The sequence below is a fragment of the Schistocerca piceifrons genome, chromosome 7 (genome assembly GCF_021461385.2).
Source record: "Schistocerca piceifrons isolate TAMUIC-IGC-003096 chromosome 7, iqSchPice1.1, whole genome shotgun sequence".
NCBI classification, from domain to species: domain Eukaryota; kingdom Metazoa; phylum Arthropoda; class Insecta; order Orthoptera; family Acrididae; genus Schistocerca; species Schistocerca piceifrons.
In genome coordinates, this window is record NC_060144.1 from 327,279,178 (window position 1) to 327,298,202 (window position 19,025).

At 45.7% G+C, this 19,025-nt stretch overlaps 1 protein-coding gene and 1 pseudogene across 1 annotated transcript in view; one reads left to right on the forward strand and one right to left on the reverse strand.

Annotated features, from left to right (window-relative positions):
- The window catches only part of LOC124805196 (probable cytochrome P450 301a1, mitochondrial), a 210,266-nt gene extending 193,204 nt beyond the window's left edge, over positions 1-17,062 (reverse strand). Inside the window, exons 1-2 of the mRNA XM_047265692.1 lie at positions 16,899-17,062; positions 8,077-8,323 (exon numbers count right to left, since the gene is read on the reverse strand). Of these exons, the coding sequence (XP_047121648.1) occupies positions 8,077-8,323; positions 16,899-17,028 (377 nt within the window). The 5' untranslated portion in view covers positions 17,029-17,062. The remainder of the gene's footprint in view (positions 1-8,076; positions 8,324-16,898) is intronic.
- Positions 8,948-9,065, forward strand: LOC124709406 (annotated as a pseudogene).
- Positions 17,063-19,025: the final 1,963 nt, after the last annotated feature.

Here is a 19,025-nt window from a genome sequence, read left to right on the forward strand (position 1 = left end):
TCCCGATAGGTTTCCAGTAGTATGCGGTTCCATATGTCTACAAAAAGATCAAGCAATTTTCGTAAACTAGGAGAAGTTGATTTATGGGTACGAAGCTGGCGCCCGGTATCGTCCAGATACCTTGCAACTGGTTCACAGCAGGTGAATTTGGTCGCCAACACGTCATCTGCAGTCTACTGTCACACCCCTCAAACTACTATAGCCTGATTCTCTTTCTTGTGATATGGGCAGTTTGCTGAAAGACGCCATCGGCTTTGAGAAAGAGATCAAACATGGAAGGATGCAGGTATTCTGCAGTAATCTTTCAGGTAGTTCGCAGCCGTCGTGGTCCTTCGATTACTGTCACAGATCCTTTGGGAGCCAACGCACAGCATAACTGCGTCCATGGTGCAGCGCATGTTTCTCGATAACGGCTAAAAATGTTTAAAACGGGAAGATGTCAGGTACAGACAAACGCCTGGACTATATACCATTGAAATTTGAGCAATATGCTTCGGTTATTTATTATTTACAGTTCACTTCACACCGGATTTTACGTGCATATTTTACGGGTGCAAGCAGGGTAACTTCGAGCCTCTGTATGTCGGAAAAAGATAAAGATATCAAGAAAATTTTCAAGACTGTTCAAGATCTGAATCTTAGAAATAGATCGTGAAAATTTCAGTCATTTGCTGTGCATAACCATCTTGGAATCCACGGCTCCGTTTCGATACCCAAATTCCATGTTATTGGGGCGTTTCTCGATGGTGGATAAAGATTTTTGAAAAAAAAAAAGGGAAGATGGCACTACTAGATAAATTCCTAGAGTACATGCCGTCAAAATTAGAGCAATTTACTGCGGCTAGGTATTTAGATATCCGCTGCTGATGGCAAACAAATGGTGAAAAACTTTTTTAGGGTTTTCTCAGGGGCCGCCCATGAACTAAATGGTGCCTGCGTAAGGTTAGGGGACACTGGGGACCACATCTAATGAAAAATGTACCAACTAATTTGTTCCATTTCCCTAAGCTGCAGCAAGTGTGTAATGTTCACACTTTGGCCCTGAACTGTAGGATAGCTACAGAAAGACGCTGCTTCTGTTTGGTGTACAAACGGTCCCTAGCACAAGAGCTATCCAAAACACTTGACCCTACCCTTATATTACCAATAGAACCCGAGGTACGAGCACCAGAATAATACCGATTTATGTTCTGCGTTTTGGGACGTACTCGTATTGGTAGCGCATGCTGTCATATGCGTACCAATTTCGGCCGCTTCCTAAGTAACAAAATCCCAATAGGATAATTCATGAACTAAAAGTCTCGTCTTTTTCCAAATTACATTTTATGTCCGTTTTCTAGGCAATGTTCAGCCATGGCTGACTTCTCAAGCTCCCTTTGTTTAACATGTCGTGAGTGCTTAGTATAACGCTCGGTGACAGCGCGAACAGTTCGTCCTATGCAAATGCTACCGCATTCGCAGGGGATGCCATATAAGCCAGGAACTTGACGTCATAATTTGTCCAATCGGCTTGTAATGACTGAGATATGACAGTGAGATTCATTTAAAGATACTGACTTTTAAAAACATAAAGTCACAGCATAATTTCCCTTTTTATATTTGTTAATTTTGACTGATAGTCCAGTTAGAGATAAATTTAACAAATAACGCCATCTGTTAGTAGCGTATTGTCATTTTTCTGAATCAGTAAATTAGTATTTGTAGTTGCTACTGCATTTGTGAACAGTCCTTTCAAAAGCTAGTCAACACATTAACAGCTGAAATTGTAATAAAATGTAACGCATTATTTAAAACCTTTGAAAGAGAACTGCACTCGTTGGGCAGAGACGTTATTTATTTTAACAGCAACGAGAGTACTGGTAGTCTGCGACTGATATTTTTGTCGTAGTCGTTGGGTGTGTCTAGACCTACGCCCTTCCTATCAACTATGTCTATCTGATTGCCTCCTTCCTCTCCTGCCGCCCCTCCTATGTTACCATCCATGATGCTGATTCCTGCGGGTGTGCCCCAGGGCTCTGTCCTCTCCCCTGTCCTCTACCTCCTATACACGGCAGACTTGCCTCAACCCCCCTCCCCTCTAGTACACTTCTTGCAGTGTGCCGATGGCACTGCCTTCCTTGTCCTCACTCCTACCCTCCAACGGTCCCAACGCCTTCTCCAGAATCACCTTGACCCTTTTGCCACATGGTATAACCAGTGGCTCCTGAAAATCAATCCTTCCAAGACCCAGGCAGTCATTGTAGTTCGTACCACTCACTCCTTCCGGCTCCTTGATTTCTCCCTTACCATCTGCGCCTGTCCTGTCCGCCTCTCCTCCACCCTCATCTACCTTGGCCTCACCATTGACCATCACCTCACCTGGATCCCTCATCTCCGCTCTATCCAATCCAAAGCTCACAACTGCCTCTGGCTCCTCAAACTCCTCTCTGGCTGGACATCGGGGCTGAACCCCTCTACCATCCTCCACATCTACAAATCCTTAATCTGTTCCATCCTCTGTTGTGCCAGTCCCACCTGGATATCCACCCGCTCCCAAATTCTGTAAGTCCCTCCAGATCCTCGAGCGCCATGCACTCCACCTCGCCTTCCATATACACCTCCGTCCCCCAAGCGGATCATCTAGGACCTGATTCCTTTCCCCCATCTGCTCCTTTTCCTCGAACATATCTGCGTCTTCTACTCCTCCCGCCACCTTGATCCCTTAATCCCCTGGTTGCTCCTCTCCTCTCCAACCCACGCCCTATGCCACACTGTCACCATTGTGCCTTCCCCCCCTACCCTTCACCTCTACAAACTTCGTCTCCTTTCCAAGGCGGCTTCTGTCGACTCCCCCTTCCAGATGATGCCCTCTCTCCCTCCATTTATCCCTTCTATCAACTCCGATCCTCCCCTCCCCTCCTTTCCTCTGTCCTTTTCCCAGGTTCCCTCTTTCCCCTCCCTTCCATCCTGTTTTTTCCCCACCTATCCTCTCTCTACTTCCCTTCTCTCCCTCGAGTCCTTTTTGCTTTCCTCTCCACTGCCTTTCCCACTCCTTCTCGCGTCTGCCCAGCCTCCCCTTTCCTATGTCCCCTCCCTCCAATTGCTCCACCTTTTTTCTTTTCCTCTCTTCTCCCCTTTTCCCCCTCATCAGTCCAGGTACCCCCCCCCCTCCCCATCTGCTGCCGTGTCACCCGTATAGTGCTGTTTTAAGTGAGTGTTCAGTGTTGAGTGTCCCTGTCGGTGTTGTGAACAGCCACTATACTGTCGTTAGTTGTGTTTTTTATCTCATGCGAACAGAAACCAGACTGTCACTTTGTTTTGTAATTTTGCCTGTCTACTTATTGTGTGTCTTCATCCGCATCATCACCGATGTGTTTTTATATTTTTAATTCCACAACTTTCCGCCATTTTACAGTTTTTTACAATGTCACCGTTTCATCGCATTTTTTCTTGTTTGTTTTTATTCTCATTATGTTTTTTAACTTTTCTGTAGGCTGTAGAGCAGCATGTTACTCTGCTTTACTCTGCTGCCACCCCCCCCCCCCCACTCTGCGGAGGGGGGAATCGAAATGCAATAAAGGAAAAAAAAATTGGATGTGCTCCAAATACAGTTGTGCAGTGGTGATGATGTGCATTTATGAAAATGGAGGAAAACCGCGTAGAAAAATGTCTATAACGAGGATATATATGGAGACGCCAGAAGAAGAGCTTGGCCACTATGAAATAAAGTGAAATGATCATGTCTCATTGTTAGCCAGGAGACTCCATCCGACCGCACAGCTAAGGAGGTGGGAGGCTACTATGAAATAATTTACGTAACACTTAACAATGCAACAGAATCATTTTTTTGGTTAATGTACATGTTGTGTAATGTACTACTTACTACTTCAACAGTACCATAAATAGGTGCTCGCTCCCGTAACGTAAATGTTGTATGATGTACTACCTCAACAGTACCATAGATAGATGCTCGCTTCCATAACGTACATGTTGTATAATCAACTACCTCAACAGTACCATAGATAGATGCTCGCTTCCGTAGCGTACATGTTGTATAATGAACTACCTCAACAGTACCATAGATAGATGCTCGCTTCCATAACGTACATGTTGTATAATGAACTACCTCAACAGTAACATAGATAGATGCTCGCTCCTGCCCCTCGACACGAATGGCAGCGACGCTTCGCAAGCCGATGCATGGAGCGTTGAGGCAGCTTGGGCAGGAGAGAACGGGGCATACATCAAGAGCTATGCTTATCCGAACAGACGGACACGAGAGGACTGCCGATGTTATTGCACGTACAGCAACATGTACTGTAGTTCCTGTGCCAACCTCTTCATCTCAGAGCAGCACTTTCAACCTACGTCCTCAATTATTTTCTGGATTTATTCCAATCTCTGTCTTCCTCTACAGTTTTTGTCCTCTCCATCTCCTTCCAGTACCATGGAAGTCATTCCCTGATGTGTTAATAGGTGTCCTGTCATCCTGTCCCTTCTCCATGTCAGTGTTTTCCACATATTCCTTTCCTCTCCAATTCTTTACAGAACTTACTCTTTCCTTACCTTATCAGTCCACCCAATTTTCAACACTCGTCTGTAGCACCACATCTCAAATACTTCGATCCTCTTCTGTTCCGGTTTCCTCACAGTCCATGTTTCACCACCACACAATGCTGTACTCAAAACGTACATTCTCAGAAATTTCTTCCTCAAATTAAGGCCTATGTTTAATACTAGTAGACTTCTCTAGGCCAGGAATGTCCTTTTTGCCAGTGCTCGTCTGCTTTTGATGTTCTTCCTGCTCCGTCCGTCATTGGTTATTTTGCTGCCTAGGTATCAGAATTCCTTAACTTCATTTATTCCGTGACCATCATTCCTGATTTTAAGTCTCTCGCTGGTCTCATTTCTGCAACTTCTCAGTACTTTCGCCTTTTTCGATTTACTCTCAGTCCATATTCTGTACTCATTAGATTGTTCATTCCATTCAGTGCATCATGTAGTTTGCTTACTCACTACCAAACATCGTAACTACTGATACGTAAGCGAAGTCGCGGGTAACAGCTAACTTTAAATAAACAGGATAATTAAATACACACACCAAAAAAAGTATTGCATCACCTCGGTTCCGAGAGTTCTGGAACCTGTACAGAAAATTGGAATAGAGATCAACATAAACATCATTTCCCTTCTTTTTATTGCTCATGAAAACCGCACATTGCATGCTGTACCGCCATATAGCGAGACCTTCAGAGGTGGTGGTCCAGATTGCTGTACACGCCGGTGCCTCTAATACTCAGTAGCACGTCCTCTGGCATTGCTGCACGCCGTTATTCGTCGTGACATACTATCCACAAGTTCATTAAGGCACTGTTGGTCCAGATTGTCCTACTCCTTAACGACGAAATGGCATAGATCCATCAGAGTGGTTGGTGGGTCACGTCGTCCATAGACATCCGTTTTCAATCTATCCCAGGCATGTTCGATAGGGTTCATGTCTGGGGAACATGCTGGCCACTCTAGTCGCACGATGTCGTTCTACATCTACATCTACGTGATTACTCTGCTACTCACAATAAAATGCCTCGCAGAGGGTTCAATGAACCACCTTCAAGCTGTCTCTCTACCGTTCCGCTCACGAACGGCACGGGGGAAAAACGAGCACTTAAATTTTTCTGTGCGAGCCTTGATTTCTCTTACTTTATCGTGATGATCACTTCTCCCTACGTAAGTGGGTGCCAACAGGTTGTTTTCGCAACCGGAGGAGAAAACTGGTGATTGATATTTCATGAGCAGATCCCGTCGCAACGAAAAAACGCCTTTGTCTCCTATGTCGTTGATATAGTTCAGGAACAACAGAGGGCCTATAACACTTCCTTGGGGAACGCCGGATATTACTTCTGTTTTACTCGTTGACTTTCCGTCTATTACTACAAACTGTGACCTTTCTGATAGAAAATCACGAATCCAGTCGCACATGTGAGGAGATATTCCGTAGACACGCAGTTTGGTTAGAAGACGCTTGAGAGGAAAGCCTTCTGGAAACCTAAAAATATGGAATCAATTTGACATCCCCTGTCGATAGCACTTATTACTTCATGAGTATAAAGAGCTAATTGTGTTTCACAAGAAAGATGTTTTCTGAAACCGTGCTGACTATGTGTCAATAAATCGTTTTCTTCGAGGTACTTCATAATGTTCGAATACAGTATATGTTCCAAAACCCTACTGCAAATCGATGTTAGTGATATAGGCCTGTAATTCAGCGGATTGCTCCTACTTCCCTTTTTGGGTACTGGTATTACTTGAACAATTTTCCGGTCTTTAGGTATGGATCTTTCTGTGAGTGAGTGGTTGTATATAATTGCTATATATGGAGCTATTTTATCAGCATACACTGAGAGGAACCTGACTGGTGTACAATCTGAACCGGAGGCCTTGCCTTTATTTAGTGATTTAAGCTGCTTCGTTACATCGAGGATATCTACTTCTATGTTTCTCATCTTGGCAGTTGTTCTTGTTTGGAATTCAGGAATATATACTTAGTCTTCTTTGGTGAAGGAGTTCCGGAAAACCGTGTTTAATACCTGCGCTTTAGTGGAACTGTCATCAGTAACTTCACCGTTGTTATCGCGCAGTGAAGGTATTGATTGCGTTTTGCCACTGGTGTTTCTTTTAAGTTTGGTATGCCTTTTTTCGTTGCTTCTGCAACAATGATGTGACTCGTTTTGTGTACAATGGGTGATCGGTACCATCATTTATTAATTTATGTGGTATATATCTCTCAATTGCTGTCGATACTATCTCTTTGAAAACATTCCACAACTTTTCTACACTTACATGATCAGATCGGAAGCAGTGCAGACTGTCTCTTAAGAACGCGTTAAGAGCATTTTTATCAGCTTTTTTAAATAGATATACTTTGCGTTTTTTTATCGTTGTAGATGTTACGGTATTCAACTTAGCAGCAACTGCCTTGTGGTCGCTATTCCTGAAGGAAGTCATTCGCAAGATGTGCACGATGGGGGCGCGAATTGTAATCCCTGAAGACGAATGCCTCGCCAGTATGCTGCCGATATGGTTGCACTATCGGTCGAAGGATGGCATTCACGTATCGTACAGCCATTACGGCGCCTTCCACGACCACCAGCGGCGTACGTCGGCCCCACATAATGCCACCCCAAAACAGCATGGAACCTCCACTTTGCTGCATTCGCTGGACAGTGTGTCTAACGCTTTCAGCTTGACCAGGTTGCCTCCAAACACCTCTCCGACGATTGTCTGGTTAACGGCTTACGCGACACTCATCGGTGAAGAGAACGTGATGCCAATGCTGAGCAGTCCATTCGGCATGTTGTTGGGCCGATCTGTACCGCGCTGCATGGCGTCGCGTGGTTACAGAGAAGGACCTCGCCATGGAAGTCGGGAGTGAAGTTGTGCATCTTGCAGCCTATTGCGCACAGTTTGAATCGTAACACACCGCCCTGTGGGTGCACGAAAAGCATTATTCAGCATGGTGGCGTTGCTGTCAGGGTTCCTCCGAGCCATAATCCATAGGTAGCGGTCATCCACTGCGGTAGTAGTAGCCCTTGGGTAGCCTGAGCGAGGCATGTCATCGATAGTTCCTGCCTGCTCCATGTCCGAACAACATGCTTTGGTTCACTCCGAGACGCCTGGATACATGCCTTGTTGAGAGATCTTCCTGGCACAAAGTACCAATGCGGACGCGATCGAACCGCTGTATTGACCGTCTAGGCATGTATGAACTACAGACAACACGAGCCGTGTACCTCCTTCCTGGTGGAATGACTGGGACCGATCGGCTGTCGGACCCCCTCCGTCTAATAGGCGCTGCTCATGCATGGTTGTTTACATCTTTGGGCGAGTTTAGTGACGCCTCCGAACAGTCAAAGGGACTGTGTCTGTGATACAATATCCACAATGAATGTCTATCTTCAGGAGTTCTGGGAACCAGGATGATGCAAAACTTTTTTTGATGTGTGTAGTAAATCTCGTAGAGCGTGTTATAAGTTTACGATATACACAATATGAGGTGCAACAAGGATATGTTGAGGCGAGAGGGAGCGCTGTACTCACACGGCGATGACGCCGGGCGCGCTGCCGAAGAAGTCCTTGCGCAGGACGTGCTTGTAGTAGTTGAGCGACGGCATGGACGGCCGATGGGGCAGCGCGTCCTCTTCGCGGAAGACTCGCTCCACCAGGTCAGCGTCGAAGAGGAAAAGCATGTCAGGCCGGCCCAGCAACCCTGACAGCCGCACCACGGGGCCGAACTGCGCACGCAGGCTCTCGCACACGCCCGCCATACCGGGGATGCTGAAGTCGCCTGCGACAAGGGCACCACGGTTAGCGAGGCCCAAGAAAAGGTTTGCACCACAACGAACGTGTATGGGCGTATATTCAAGAGGAGGCGGCAATGGATTAATAAACTTTGTGTAACTAAAACTTTAACTTGGCTCTCAAATTAAAATCAAAACAGTACGCAAAACAAGGGCAGCCTATTCGAAACGAACAACTGCGAAAACCAAATCTGATTCTGGGTAACGTTTAATATCGTGTAGTTCCCCCCATGCATTGTAAAATGCGCTGTAAGACAAAAAAAATGAATAAATAAAATTAAAAGGGCGGCCGGAGTAGCCGAGCGGTTCTAGGCGCTACAGTCTGGAGCCGAGCGACCGCTACGGTCGCAGGTTCGAATCCTGCCTCGGGCATGGATGTGTGTGATGTCCTTAGGTTAGTTATGTTTAAGTAGTTCTCAGTTCTAGGGGACTGCTGACCTCAGATCTTAAGTCCCATAGTGCTCAGAGCCATTTGAACCAAAATTAAAAAATAAGACATGACGAAGGTGTTACCGAATGGGACGGAAATGATAAGATGCGACGCTGTGCATACACAGACAAATAAATGAATACAATTTTGTAAAAATTGGATGGTTTATTGAAGAGGAAATGGCAACGGCCTTGCCGCAGTGGATACACCGGTTGCCGTGAGATCACCGAAGTTAAGCGCTGTCGGGCGTGGTCGGCACTTGGATGGGTGACCATCCAGGCTGCCATGCGCTGTTGCCATTTTTCGGGGTGCACTCAGCCTTGTGATGCCAACTGAGGAGATACTCGACCGAATAGTAGCGGCTTCGGTCAAGAATACCATCATCACAACCAGGAGAGCGGTGTACTGACCCCACGCCCCTCCTATCCGCATCCTCCACCGAGGATGACGCGGCGGTCGGATGGTCCCGGTAGGCCACTAGTAGCCTGAAGACGGAGTGCTTTTTTTTTAATTGAAGAGGAAGAACTTCATCAATTGAGCAAGTCAGTAATCCGCTATTCCACCCCTAGTCCTTGTGCAAGCATCTGTGCGGCATGGTATTGAGTTATAGAGTTGTTGGATGTTCTCCTGAGATATATCGTGGCAAATTATGTCCAATTAGCGAGTTACATTGTCAAAAGCCCGAGCTGGTTGGAGGGCTCTGCCCATAATGCACCAAACGTTCTCAGTTAGCGAGAGATCAGGTGCCGTTGATGGCCAACGTAGCTTATGACAAGCAGGAAGACAAGCAGTAGAAACCTTTGCCGCGTGCGGGCAGGCATTATCTTGCTGAAATGTAAACCCAGGATGGCTTTCCATGAAGGGTAACTAAACAGGGCGTGGTCTTCGATTATGAGTTCCTATTCGAAATGAGCCCCGATGACCAGTGAAGACGTTTCTGGAGACGCCCTGGACAGTGGTGGGATACCAGCCTGACTGTCGCCTCTCTAATGGCCCGAGAAGCAGGGGTGATGGCCTAGGGTATCATTTATTTTCATAGCAGGACGCCTTTGGTTGTCATCCGCGGCGCCACTATGGCTCAGCTGTACGTCGACGATATTCTACGGTCCATTTTGTACATTTCAACAATATAACGCCCGCCCGCTCATGGCGAGTGATTCTCCTTACTGCTTGTCTTCGTACTTTCTAAACCCTACCTTGACCAGCAAGGCCGCCGGATCTGACCACATTTGGGCGTGGAATGGAAACCACAGTGAAAGTCCGATGAAGATTTGCAAGAATGTGTCACGTCGCTCTTTTCAGTTATGAGCGCACAATGGGCACATAAAGATGCCTAGAAAGTAGTGGCTCTGAGCACTATGGACTATGTTGTTACTATGTGGTGTACGGTGTATAGGTCCATAACACAATAAATATGCGTATCCAAACACTGGTTTTCTGTGTCAGTATAAAAAAAAATGGCTGTGAGCACTATGGGATTTAACTTCTGTGGTCATCAGTCCCCTAGAACTTAGAACTACTTAAACCTAACTAACCTAAGGACAACACACACATCCATGCCCGAGGCAGGATTCGAACCTGCGACCGTAGCGGTCACGCGGTTCCAGACTGTAGCGCCTAGAACCGCACGGCCACACTGGCCGGACCAAGAAAGTAGTATCTCCCGCCAAGTATGAGGGCCTTATAAGAGATTTCACCTAATACCGTGTAGCCCACGCAGCATAGCTGTCATACGTGTCCTTCTTCACGGCAGTTCACGGCCACACTCTGCAGGGGCAATGAAGATGCTCCTGCAACATTTTCGATGCGGAGTGCTTGATCACCCAACATACAGCCCGTAACTGAAGCCCCCCCCCCCCCTCACCCCTTTGATCTCCCCTCACGTGAACCGGTGGCTACCAACACAACATTTTGACCAAGACAATGAGCTGTAGACCGGCATGAAGAATTGGGAGAGAGCACAGGCAGCTGTCTTGTATGACGACGGTATTGGAAAGTTGGTACAATGCTACGATAAATGTCTAAGTCTGAGCGGTGACTATGTAGAGAAGTAGCTGGAAGGGGTAGCTATCTGTTGCTAACAAAATGTTTTTGATTTTCAGAATGATTTCCATTTACTTTCCGAATAGCCCTCGTACATCACATGTACTGATTTCCGCCCCACTCGGTAATTCCTTCGTGGTGCGTCTTTTTTCGTCTTACAAACAGTATATTTGGATCTTGCCTGGCTTGTTGTACACAGGATGATCGAGACGTTACTGTTCAAGTCGGTACTACTGATGTCTTTAAACAGATTTATTGTCCATATTGATTGCACTAATTTGTATATGACCGGTTTCGGTTCAAGGTCAACCATCCGCCAATCTGTAGACGCAGTAAAATAACTGATTGGCAGTTACTCTACGAAATCCAAAATGTTGCCATGCTACGTCAACATCAAACGTCAGTTGCATCACACATACCTGAATTTATCGGTTGCAAGAGTAACTCGCCCAACTATCAGCAAACTTACATACTATGTCACATAATAAATTAGTGGTTTGATACAACCTACGTCATTAATATAGCCTATAAAACTACTGACGGCAGTTGGTGTCTGGTACGTTTGTCACATTTAACTAAAACTTGTACACCCACGCTGGATTAGAACATTGTTTTTTGTTTGGTGAGAATGGAGATAGTTGATATGTGTGATTTGTCGAGGTTAAAATACATTAAAAAATACTTGTAATGTAAAAAATCTGTTTTGTGATGGTTTGCTTGCTCGTGTTACCACTGTTTTGGTGTTGTGCCGCGAGCCGACCGTCTTCTGCCGACCGCTTCCTTATCGACACAGCCTCAGCATACATATTACAGCTGTCTCACAACACATTCTGTTCCCTGTCAACTTGAACATCCATACGCAACAAGCATCATCTTAGTAAGTCGTCATAAATGTTAAAATAGACATTATTGTTTCTTTCGCCCTGCTCAGTGACGATTATACACTACTGGCCATTAAAATTGCTACACCAAGAAGAAATGCCGATGATAAATGGGTGTTCATCGGACAAATATATTATACTAGAATTGACATGTGATTACACCTTCACGCAGTTTGGGTGCATAGATCCTGAGAAATCAGTACCCAGAACAACCACCTCTGGCTGTAATAACGGCCTTGATACGCCAGGGTATTTAGTCAAAGAGAGCTTGGATGGCTTGTACAGGTACAGCTGCCCATGCATCTTCAACACGATACCACAGTTCATCAAGAGTAGTGACTGGCGTATTGTGACGAGCCAGTTGCTTGGGCACCATTGACCAGACGTTTTCAATTGGTGAGAGATCTGGAGAATGTGTTGGCCAGGGCAGCAGTCGAACATTTTCTGTATCCAGAAAGGCCAGTACAGGATCTGCAACATGCGGTCGTGCATTGTACTGCTGCAATGTAGGGTTTCGCAGGGATCGAATGAAGGGTAGAGCCACGGGTCGTAACACATCTGAAATGTAACGTCCACTGTTCAAAGTGCCGCCAATGCGAACAAGAGGTGACCGAGATGTGTAACCAATGGCACCTCATACCATCACGACGGGTGATACGCCAGTATGGCGATGACGAATACATGCTTCCAATGTGCGTTCACCGCGATGTCGCCAAACACGGATGCGACCATCATGATGCTGTAAACAGAACCTGGATTCATCCGAGAAAATGACGTTTTGCCATTCGTGCACACAGGTTCGTCGTTGAGTGCACCATCGGAGGCGCTCCTGTCTGTGATGCAGCGTCAAGGGTAACCGCAGCCATGGTCTCCGAGCTGATAGTCCATGCTGCTGCAAACGTCGTCGGACTGTTCGTGCAGATGGTTGTTGTCTTGCAAACGTCCCCATCTGTTGACTCAGGGATCGAGGCGTGGCTGCACGATTCGTTACAGCCATGCGGATAATATCCCAGTTATCTCGACTGCTAGTAATACGAGGCCATTGGGATCCAGCACGGCGTTCCGTGTTACCCTCCTGAACCCACCGATTCCATATTCTGCTAACAGTCATTGGATCTCGACCAACGCGAGCAGCAATGTCGCGATACGATAAACCGCAATCGCGATAGGCTACAATCCGACCTTTATCAAAGTCGGAAATGGGATGGTACGCATTTCTGCTCCTCACACGAGGCATCACACAACGTTTCACCAGGCGACGCCGGTCAACTGCTGTTTGTGTATGAGAAATCGGTTGGAAACTTTCCTCATGTCTGCACGTTGCAGGTGTCGCCACCGGCGCCAACCTTGTGTGAATGCTCTGAAAAGCTAATCATTTGCATATCACAGCATCTTCTTCCTGTCGGTTAAATTTCGCGTCTGTAGCATGTCACTTCGTGGTGCAGCAATTTTAATGGCCAGTAGTGTATTCGGTTATTGTTTTTTACGAGCAAGTCAATTTCAAGTTCCTTCAGTACATTAAGGAATCTTCCCTTTTGAAATTCATGTATGATGTCCATATCTTGAACAATGTTCTTCGTTCAGAGCTAAAGTTGCTATAACTTTTGGGGCACACATGTTAATTTTAGAGCATTCGAACATTGATCAAAATTTGGACATTCTACATAGGGCCCAAAATGAACGATTCCGTAATGTCTTGCAGGAACTTAAAATTTAAGCTCATAAAAACCAATGTCCGAGTCTAATCCCGAATGAGTAGAGCGAGTGAAATCATAATATCTATTTCAACATTTATGTTGATTGTTGCATATGGACGTTCAAGGCGCAAGCGGACAGAAAGTGTGTGGCGGGACAGCTGTAACACGTGTGGTGTGCCTGAAATCGATGATGGGGTGATCAGCAGACGACTGGAGGTTCGCTGCACAACTCCAAAACAGTGGTCACACGAGGTAGCAAGCTGCGATGAAGACAGGCCTAGAGAAAAGCCATGGATATAGACACCGTCCGTCTAGTAAACCACAAATATGTTGTAAGGTTTTCGTCATGTCTTTTAATCTTGACAGATCACAGGTTTTAATTAGTTATATTCACTCTCGCCAAACAAATAAAATTAGTGCTAATTGAGTGTGGGTGTATAAGTTTTATTTAAATGTGACAAATGTACCAGATGCCACCTGTCGGCAGTGGCCTTAAGGGCTATTTTAATGACATGGTTTCTACCAAACCACTATTTTGTTACGTGACGTAACACGCAAATTTGTTGATAGTTGGACCGGTTACTCTCGTAGACGATACATTCAGGCATGTTCTGGTGCATTTTGTGTTTGGTGCTGGCTTGGAATGACAGCATTTCGTATTTCGTAGTGTATTTGCTAAATAGTTATTTTACAGTTGTGAACACATCTGAGGATGTTTCATACTGAACAGAAAACGGTCACTTAAAAAATTAATGCCATCATGAAGGATAATAAATCTGCTTACAAATCAGTAATTGCGGATTTGTTCTTCAGGGATATTATGTCAATTTTTTCCTCCTAAGCCATCCAGTAGCTGAGGAGAGTTTCCTGCGACGACGCCTGCAAGTTCCGGTTGGCTCCAAACATGGTTAGGTGGCAAACAAGTTTTGTAACTATTCTGCCTTTACCGAACCAATTTTGTTAAAAAAGTCTTCTGAGTCGTGAGGCCGCGTCATATTCCTCTTAAAACAGCTTCACTGCTCGAACTTTCAATCCTTCTGCTGCGATCCTCTTCAGGATTCCACTGGTATTCCTAGACCATTTCGCATTCACATGAAAAAGGCTATTTTCCGGTGGGGACGTCAATGGAATCCTGAAGAAGATGCCAGTTGAGGGTTCGAAGTCTGAAGAGGATTATGAAGCGATCTAATGACTCAGATTTTATCGGCACTGACAACAGCCAAGAAGGCCTGCAGACTTAAATAAACGCAGTTTTCCTCTTTTTTCGTGACACGTACTGAGAAAGACGTTTCCGGAGCATGTATACAAGAAGGAAGAGAATTCTGAAGATATCTAACCACTTGATTGATGAGGCAGATGAGTTTAAGAATCTGTCAGTTGTGGTAAAATACAGAAATGGTAAGAAACAAGACATAGTGTTAGGATCTGCTCAGCATCCAGAGCATCATATTAACTCAACAAATTACTGACATCCAATTTTTTTTCAAGAGGTTAAAAGTTTATATCTGATTACAATTAATATTCATTATATACAGACACTGCCTGATCTGCAGGAATCAGCGTGAAGCTGAGACCAATGAGGGTAATAGACAGGGGATACTATATCTGTAGTGTGTGACAAGTTGGGAATTTGGATTGATTGAGAAACGTGCTCGGACAACTAAAGCAGTTAAGGCAAACGCTTGCGTAAAACAGGAAATCTGGATTCGGGTCCTGGTCCAGCAGAAATTTTCGCTTGTCCTCGTTGAATTTATTTCAACGCCCCGATTGCGGCTAAGGTTGGAATTTCAGTTTCTTCAATATTGCAGTTGCCGAATGCGCAGTTAAACTAGTCTTTTGTGGCCGGAACATGGTCAGAGTGTGACCGAAATCGATTGTCAAAATACAAATAAGTACAGCAGTGTCTTGCATGCTGCACCTCCTATCCTTTATAAAAGCTGATCAGCACTGCCTACACAACATATTGTTTTGAGCATTTTGTTATTTTACATACATTACTGGCCATTAAAATTGCTACACCACGAAGATGACATGCTACAGACGCGAAATTTAACCGACAGGAAGAAGATGCTGTGATATGCAAATGATTAGCTTTCCAGAGCATTCACACAAGGTTGGCGCCGGTGGCGACACCTGCAACGTGCAGACATGAGGAAAGTTTCCAACCGATTTCTCATACACAAACAGCAGTTGACCGGCGTCGCCTGGTGACACGTTGTGTGATGCCTCGTGTGAGGAGCAGAAATGCGTACCATCCCATTTCCGACTTTGATAAAGGTCGGATTGTAGCCTATCGCGATTGCGGTTTATCGTATCGCGACATTGCTGCTCGCGTTGGTCGAGATCCAATGACTGTTAGCAGAATATGGAATCGGTGGGTTCAGGAGGTTAATACGGAACGCCGTGCTGGATCCCAACGGCCTCGTGTCACTAACAGTCGAGATAATAGGGATATTATCCGCATGGCTGTAACGGATCGTGCAGCCACGTCCAGATCCCTGAGTTAACAGATGGGGACGTTTGCAAGACAACAACCATCTGCACGAACAGTTCGACAACGTTTGCAGCAGCATGGGCTATCAGCTGGGAGACCATGGCTACGGTTACCCTTGACGCTGCATCACAGACAGGAGCGCCTGCGATGGTGTACTCAACGACTAACCTGTGTGCACGAATGGCAAAACGTCATTTTTTCGGATGAATCCAGGTTCTGTTTACAGCATCATGATGGTCGCATCCGTGTTTGGCGATATCGCGGTGAATGCACATTGGAAGCTTGTATTCGTTATCGCCATACTGACGTATCACCCGGCGTGATGGTATGGGGTCCCATTGGTTACACGTCTCTGTCACCTCTTGTTCGCATTGGCGGCACCTTGAAGAGTGTACGTTACATTTCAGATGCGTTACGACCCGTGGTTCTGCCCTTCATCCGATCCCTGCGGAACACTACATTTCAGCAGGATAATGCACGACCGCATGTTGCAGGTCCTGTACGGGCCTATGTAGATACAGAAAATGTTCGACTGCTGCCCTGGCCAGCACATTCTCCAGATCTCCCACCAATTGAAAACGTCTGGTCAATGGTGGCCGAGCAACTGGCTCGTCACAATACGCCAGTCACTTCTCTTTATGAAAGGTGGTATCATGTTGAAGCCGCATGAGCAGCTGTACCTGTAAACCAAGCTCTGATTGACGCAATGCCCAGGCGTATCAAGGCCGTTATTACGGCCAGAGGTGGTTGTTCTGGGTACTGATTTCTCAGGATCTATGCACCCAAACTGCGTGAAAATGTAATCACATGTCAGTTCTAGTATAATATATTTGTCCAATGAATATCCGTTTATCATCTGAATTTCTTCTTGGTGTAGCAATTGTAATGGCCAGTAGTGTAATTTCATGCTAATAAGAAGAAAAGTGAAGAGTGCTGCAGTTCTCGTGTAATCTTGTTAAATATGTTAGTTTGATAGCTGCAGGTGATAGGCGTGCACATGAGCATGTGTTGGCTCACCTACTAGCGGCAGGAAGCGCCAGGTGTTGCCCACGATGGGGAGCGGCGTGGGTCCGGGGACCTGCCGGTAGGGGCGCGCGCGGCTCCACTCCTCTGCAGCCGGCTGCTCCGCGGCCTCTGGAGCCGCCATCGGACACTCCAGCGACACTGCCGAAGACTTGCAGCGCTGGCCCAGCGCCCTACCCAGCCTCAGGCTCAACATGGCGGCGGACCACCTGCAGCACACAACACGGTAGCGTCACGCTCATCGCCCTGATGACATCGTATCTTTCACTTCAGACTTTGTAAATGCGTGCCTTCCAGTTTACCCCCATGAACTGACGAAAGACAATGCTGTCGGCACAACACAGCACAAATATCGACTTTAAAAATGTAATTAAGAGGTCATTTTAGTTATTCAGGTGGAATACGATGTAGTCTAAGTTGTCCAAAAACAATCTAATATCCATAGTCATCGTCATCAATCACGAAAACGAGGGGGAGGAGGTTTATATCGCAAGGCAAAGATTATACAGGGTGGCCCATTGATAGTGACCGGACCAAATATCTCACGAAACAAGCATCAAACGAAAAAACTGCAAAGAACGAAACTCGTCTGGCTTGAAGTGGAAAATCAGATGGCGCTATGGTTGGCGCGCTAGATGGCGCTGCCATAGGTCAAACGCATATCAACTGCATTTTTTAAAATAGGGACCCGCATTTTTATTACATATTCGTGTACTGCGTAAATAAATATGAATGTTTTAGTTGGACCACTTTTTTCACTTTGTGATAGATGGCGATGTAATAGTCACAAACATATGGCTCACAATTTTAGACGAACAGTTGGTAACAGGTAGGTTTTTTAAATTAAAATACAGAACGTAGGTATATTTGAACATTTTATCTTGGTTGTTCAAATGTGATACATATACCTTTGTGAACTTATCATTTCTGAGAACGCATGCTGTTATAGCGTGATCACCTGTAAATACCACATTAATGCAATAAATGCTCAAAATGATTTCCATCAACCTCATTGCATTTGGCAATACGTGTAACGACATTCCTCTCAACAGCGAGTAGTTCGCTTTCCGTAATGTTCGCACATGCATTGACAATGCGCTGACGCATGTTGTCGAGCGTTGTCGGTGGATCACGATAGTAAATATCATTCAACTTTCCCCACAGAAAGTAATCCGGGGACGTCAGATCCGGTAAACGTGCGGGCCGTGGTATGGTGCTGTAATGAAATATGCTATTCAATACCGCTTCAACCGTACGCTAGCTATGTGCCGGACATCTATCATGTTGGAAGTACATCGCCATTCTGTCATGCAGTGAAGTATCTTGTAGTAACATCGGTAGAACTTTACGTAGGAAATCAGTATACACTGCACCATTTAGATTGCCATCGATAAAATGGGAACCAATTATACTTCCTCCCATAATGCCGTACCATACATTAACCCGCCAATGTCGCTGATGTTCCACTTGTCGTAGCCATCGTGGATTTTCCGTTTCCCAATAGTGCATATTATGCCGGTTTACCTTACCGCTATTGGTGAATAACGCTTCGTCGCTAAATAGAACGCGCGCAAAAAATCTGTCATCGTCCCGTAATCCGTAATTTCTCTTGTGCCCAGTGGCAGAACTGTACGCGACTTTCAAAGTCGTCGCCATGCAATTCCTGGTGCATAGAAATATGGTACGGGTGCAATCGAAGTTGATGTAGCATTCTCAACACCGACGTTATTGAGATCCCCGATTGTCGCGAAGTTTGTCTACTACTGATGTGCGGATTAGCCGCGACAGCAGGTAAAACACGTACTTGGATATCATCATTTGCTGCAGGTCGTCGTTGACGTTTCACATGTCGCTGAAGACTTTCTGTTTCCTTAAATGACGTAACTACCCGGCGAACGGTCTTGACACTTGGATGATGTCGTCCAGGATACCGAGCAGCATACATAGCAGACGCCCGTTGGGCATTTTGATCACAATAGCCATAAAGCAAAACGATATCGACCTTTTCCGCAATTGGTAAACGGTCCATTTTAACATGGGTATTGTATCACGAAGCAAATACCGTCCGCACTGGCGGACTGTTACGTGATACCACGTACTTATACGTTTGTGACTATTACA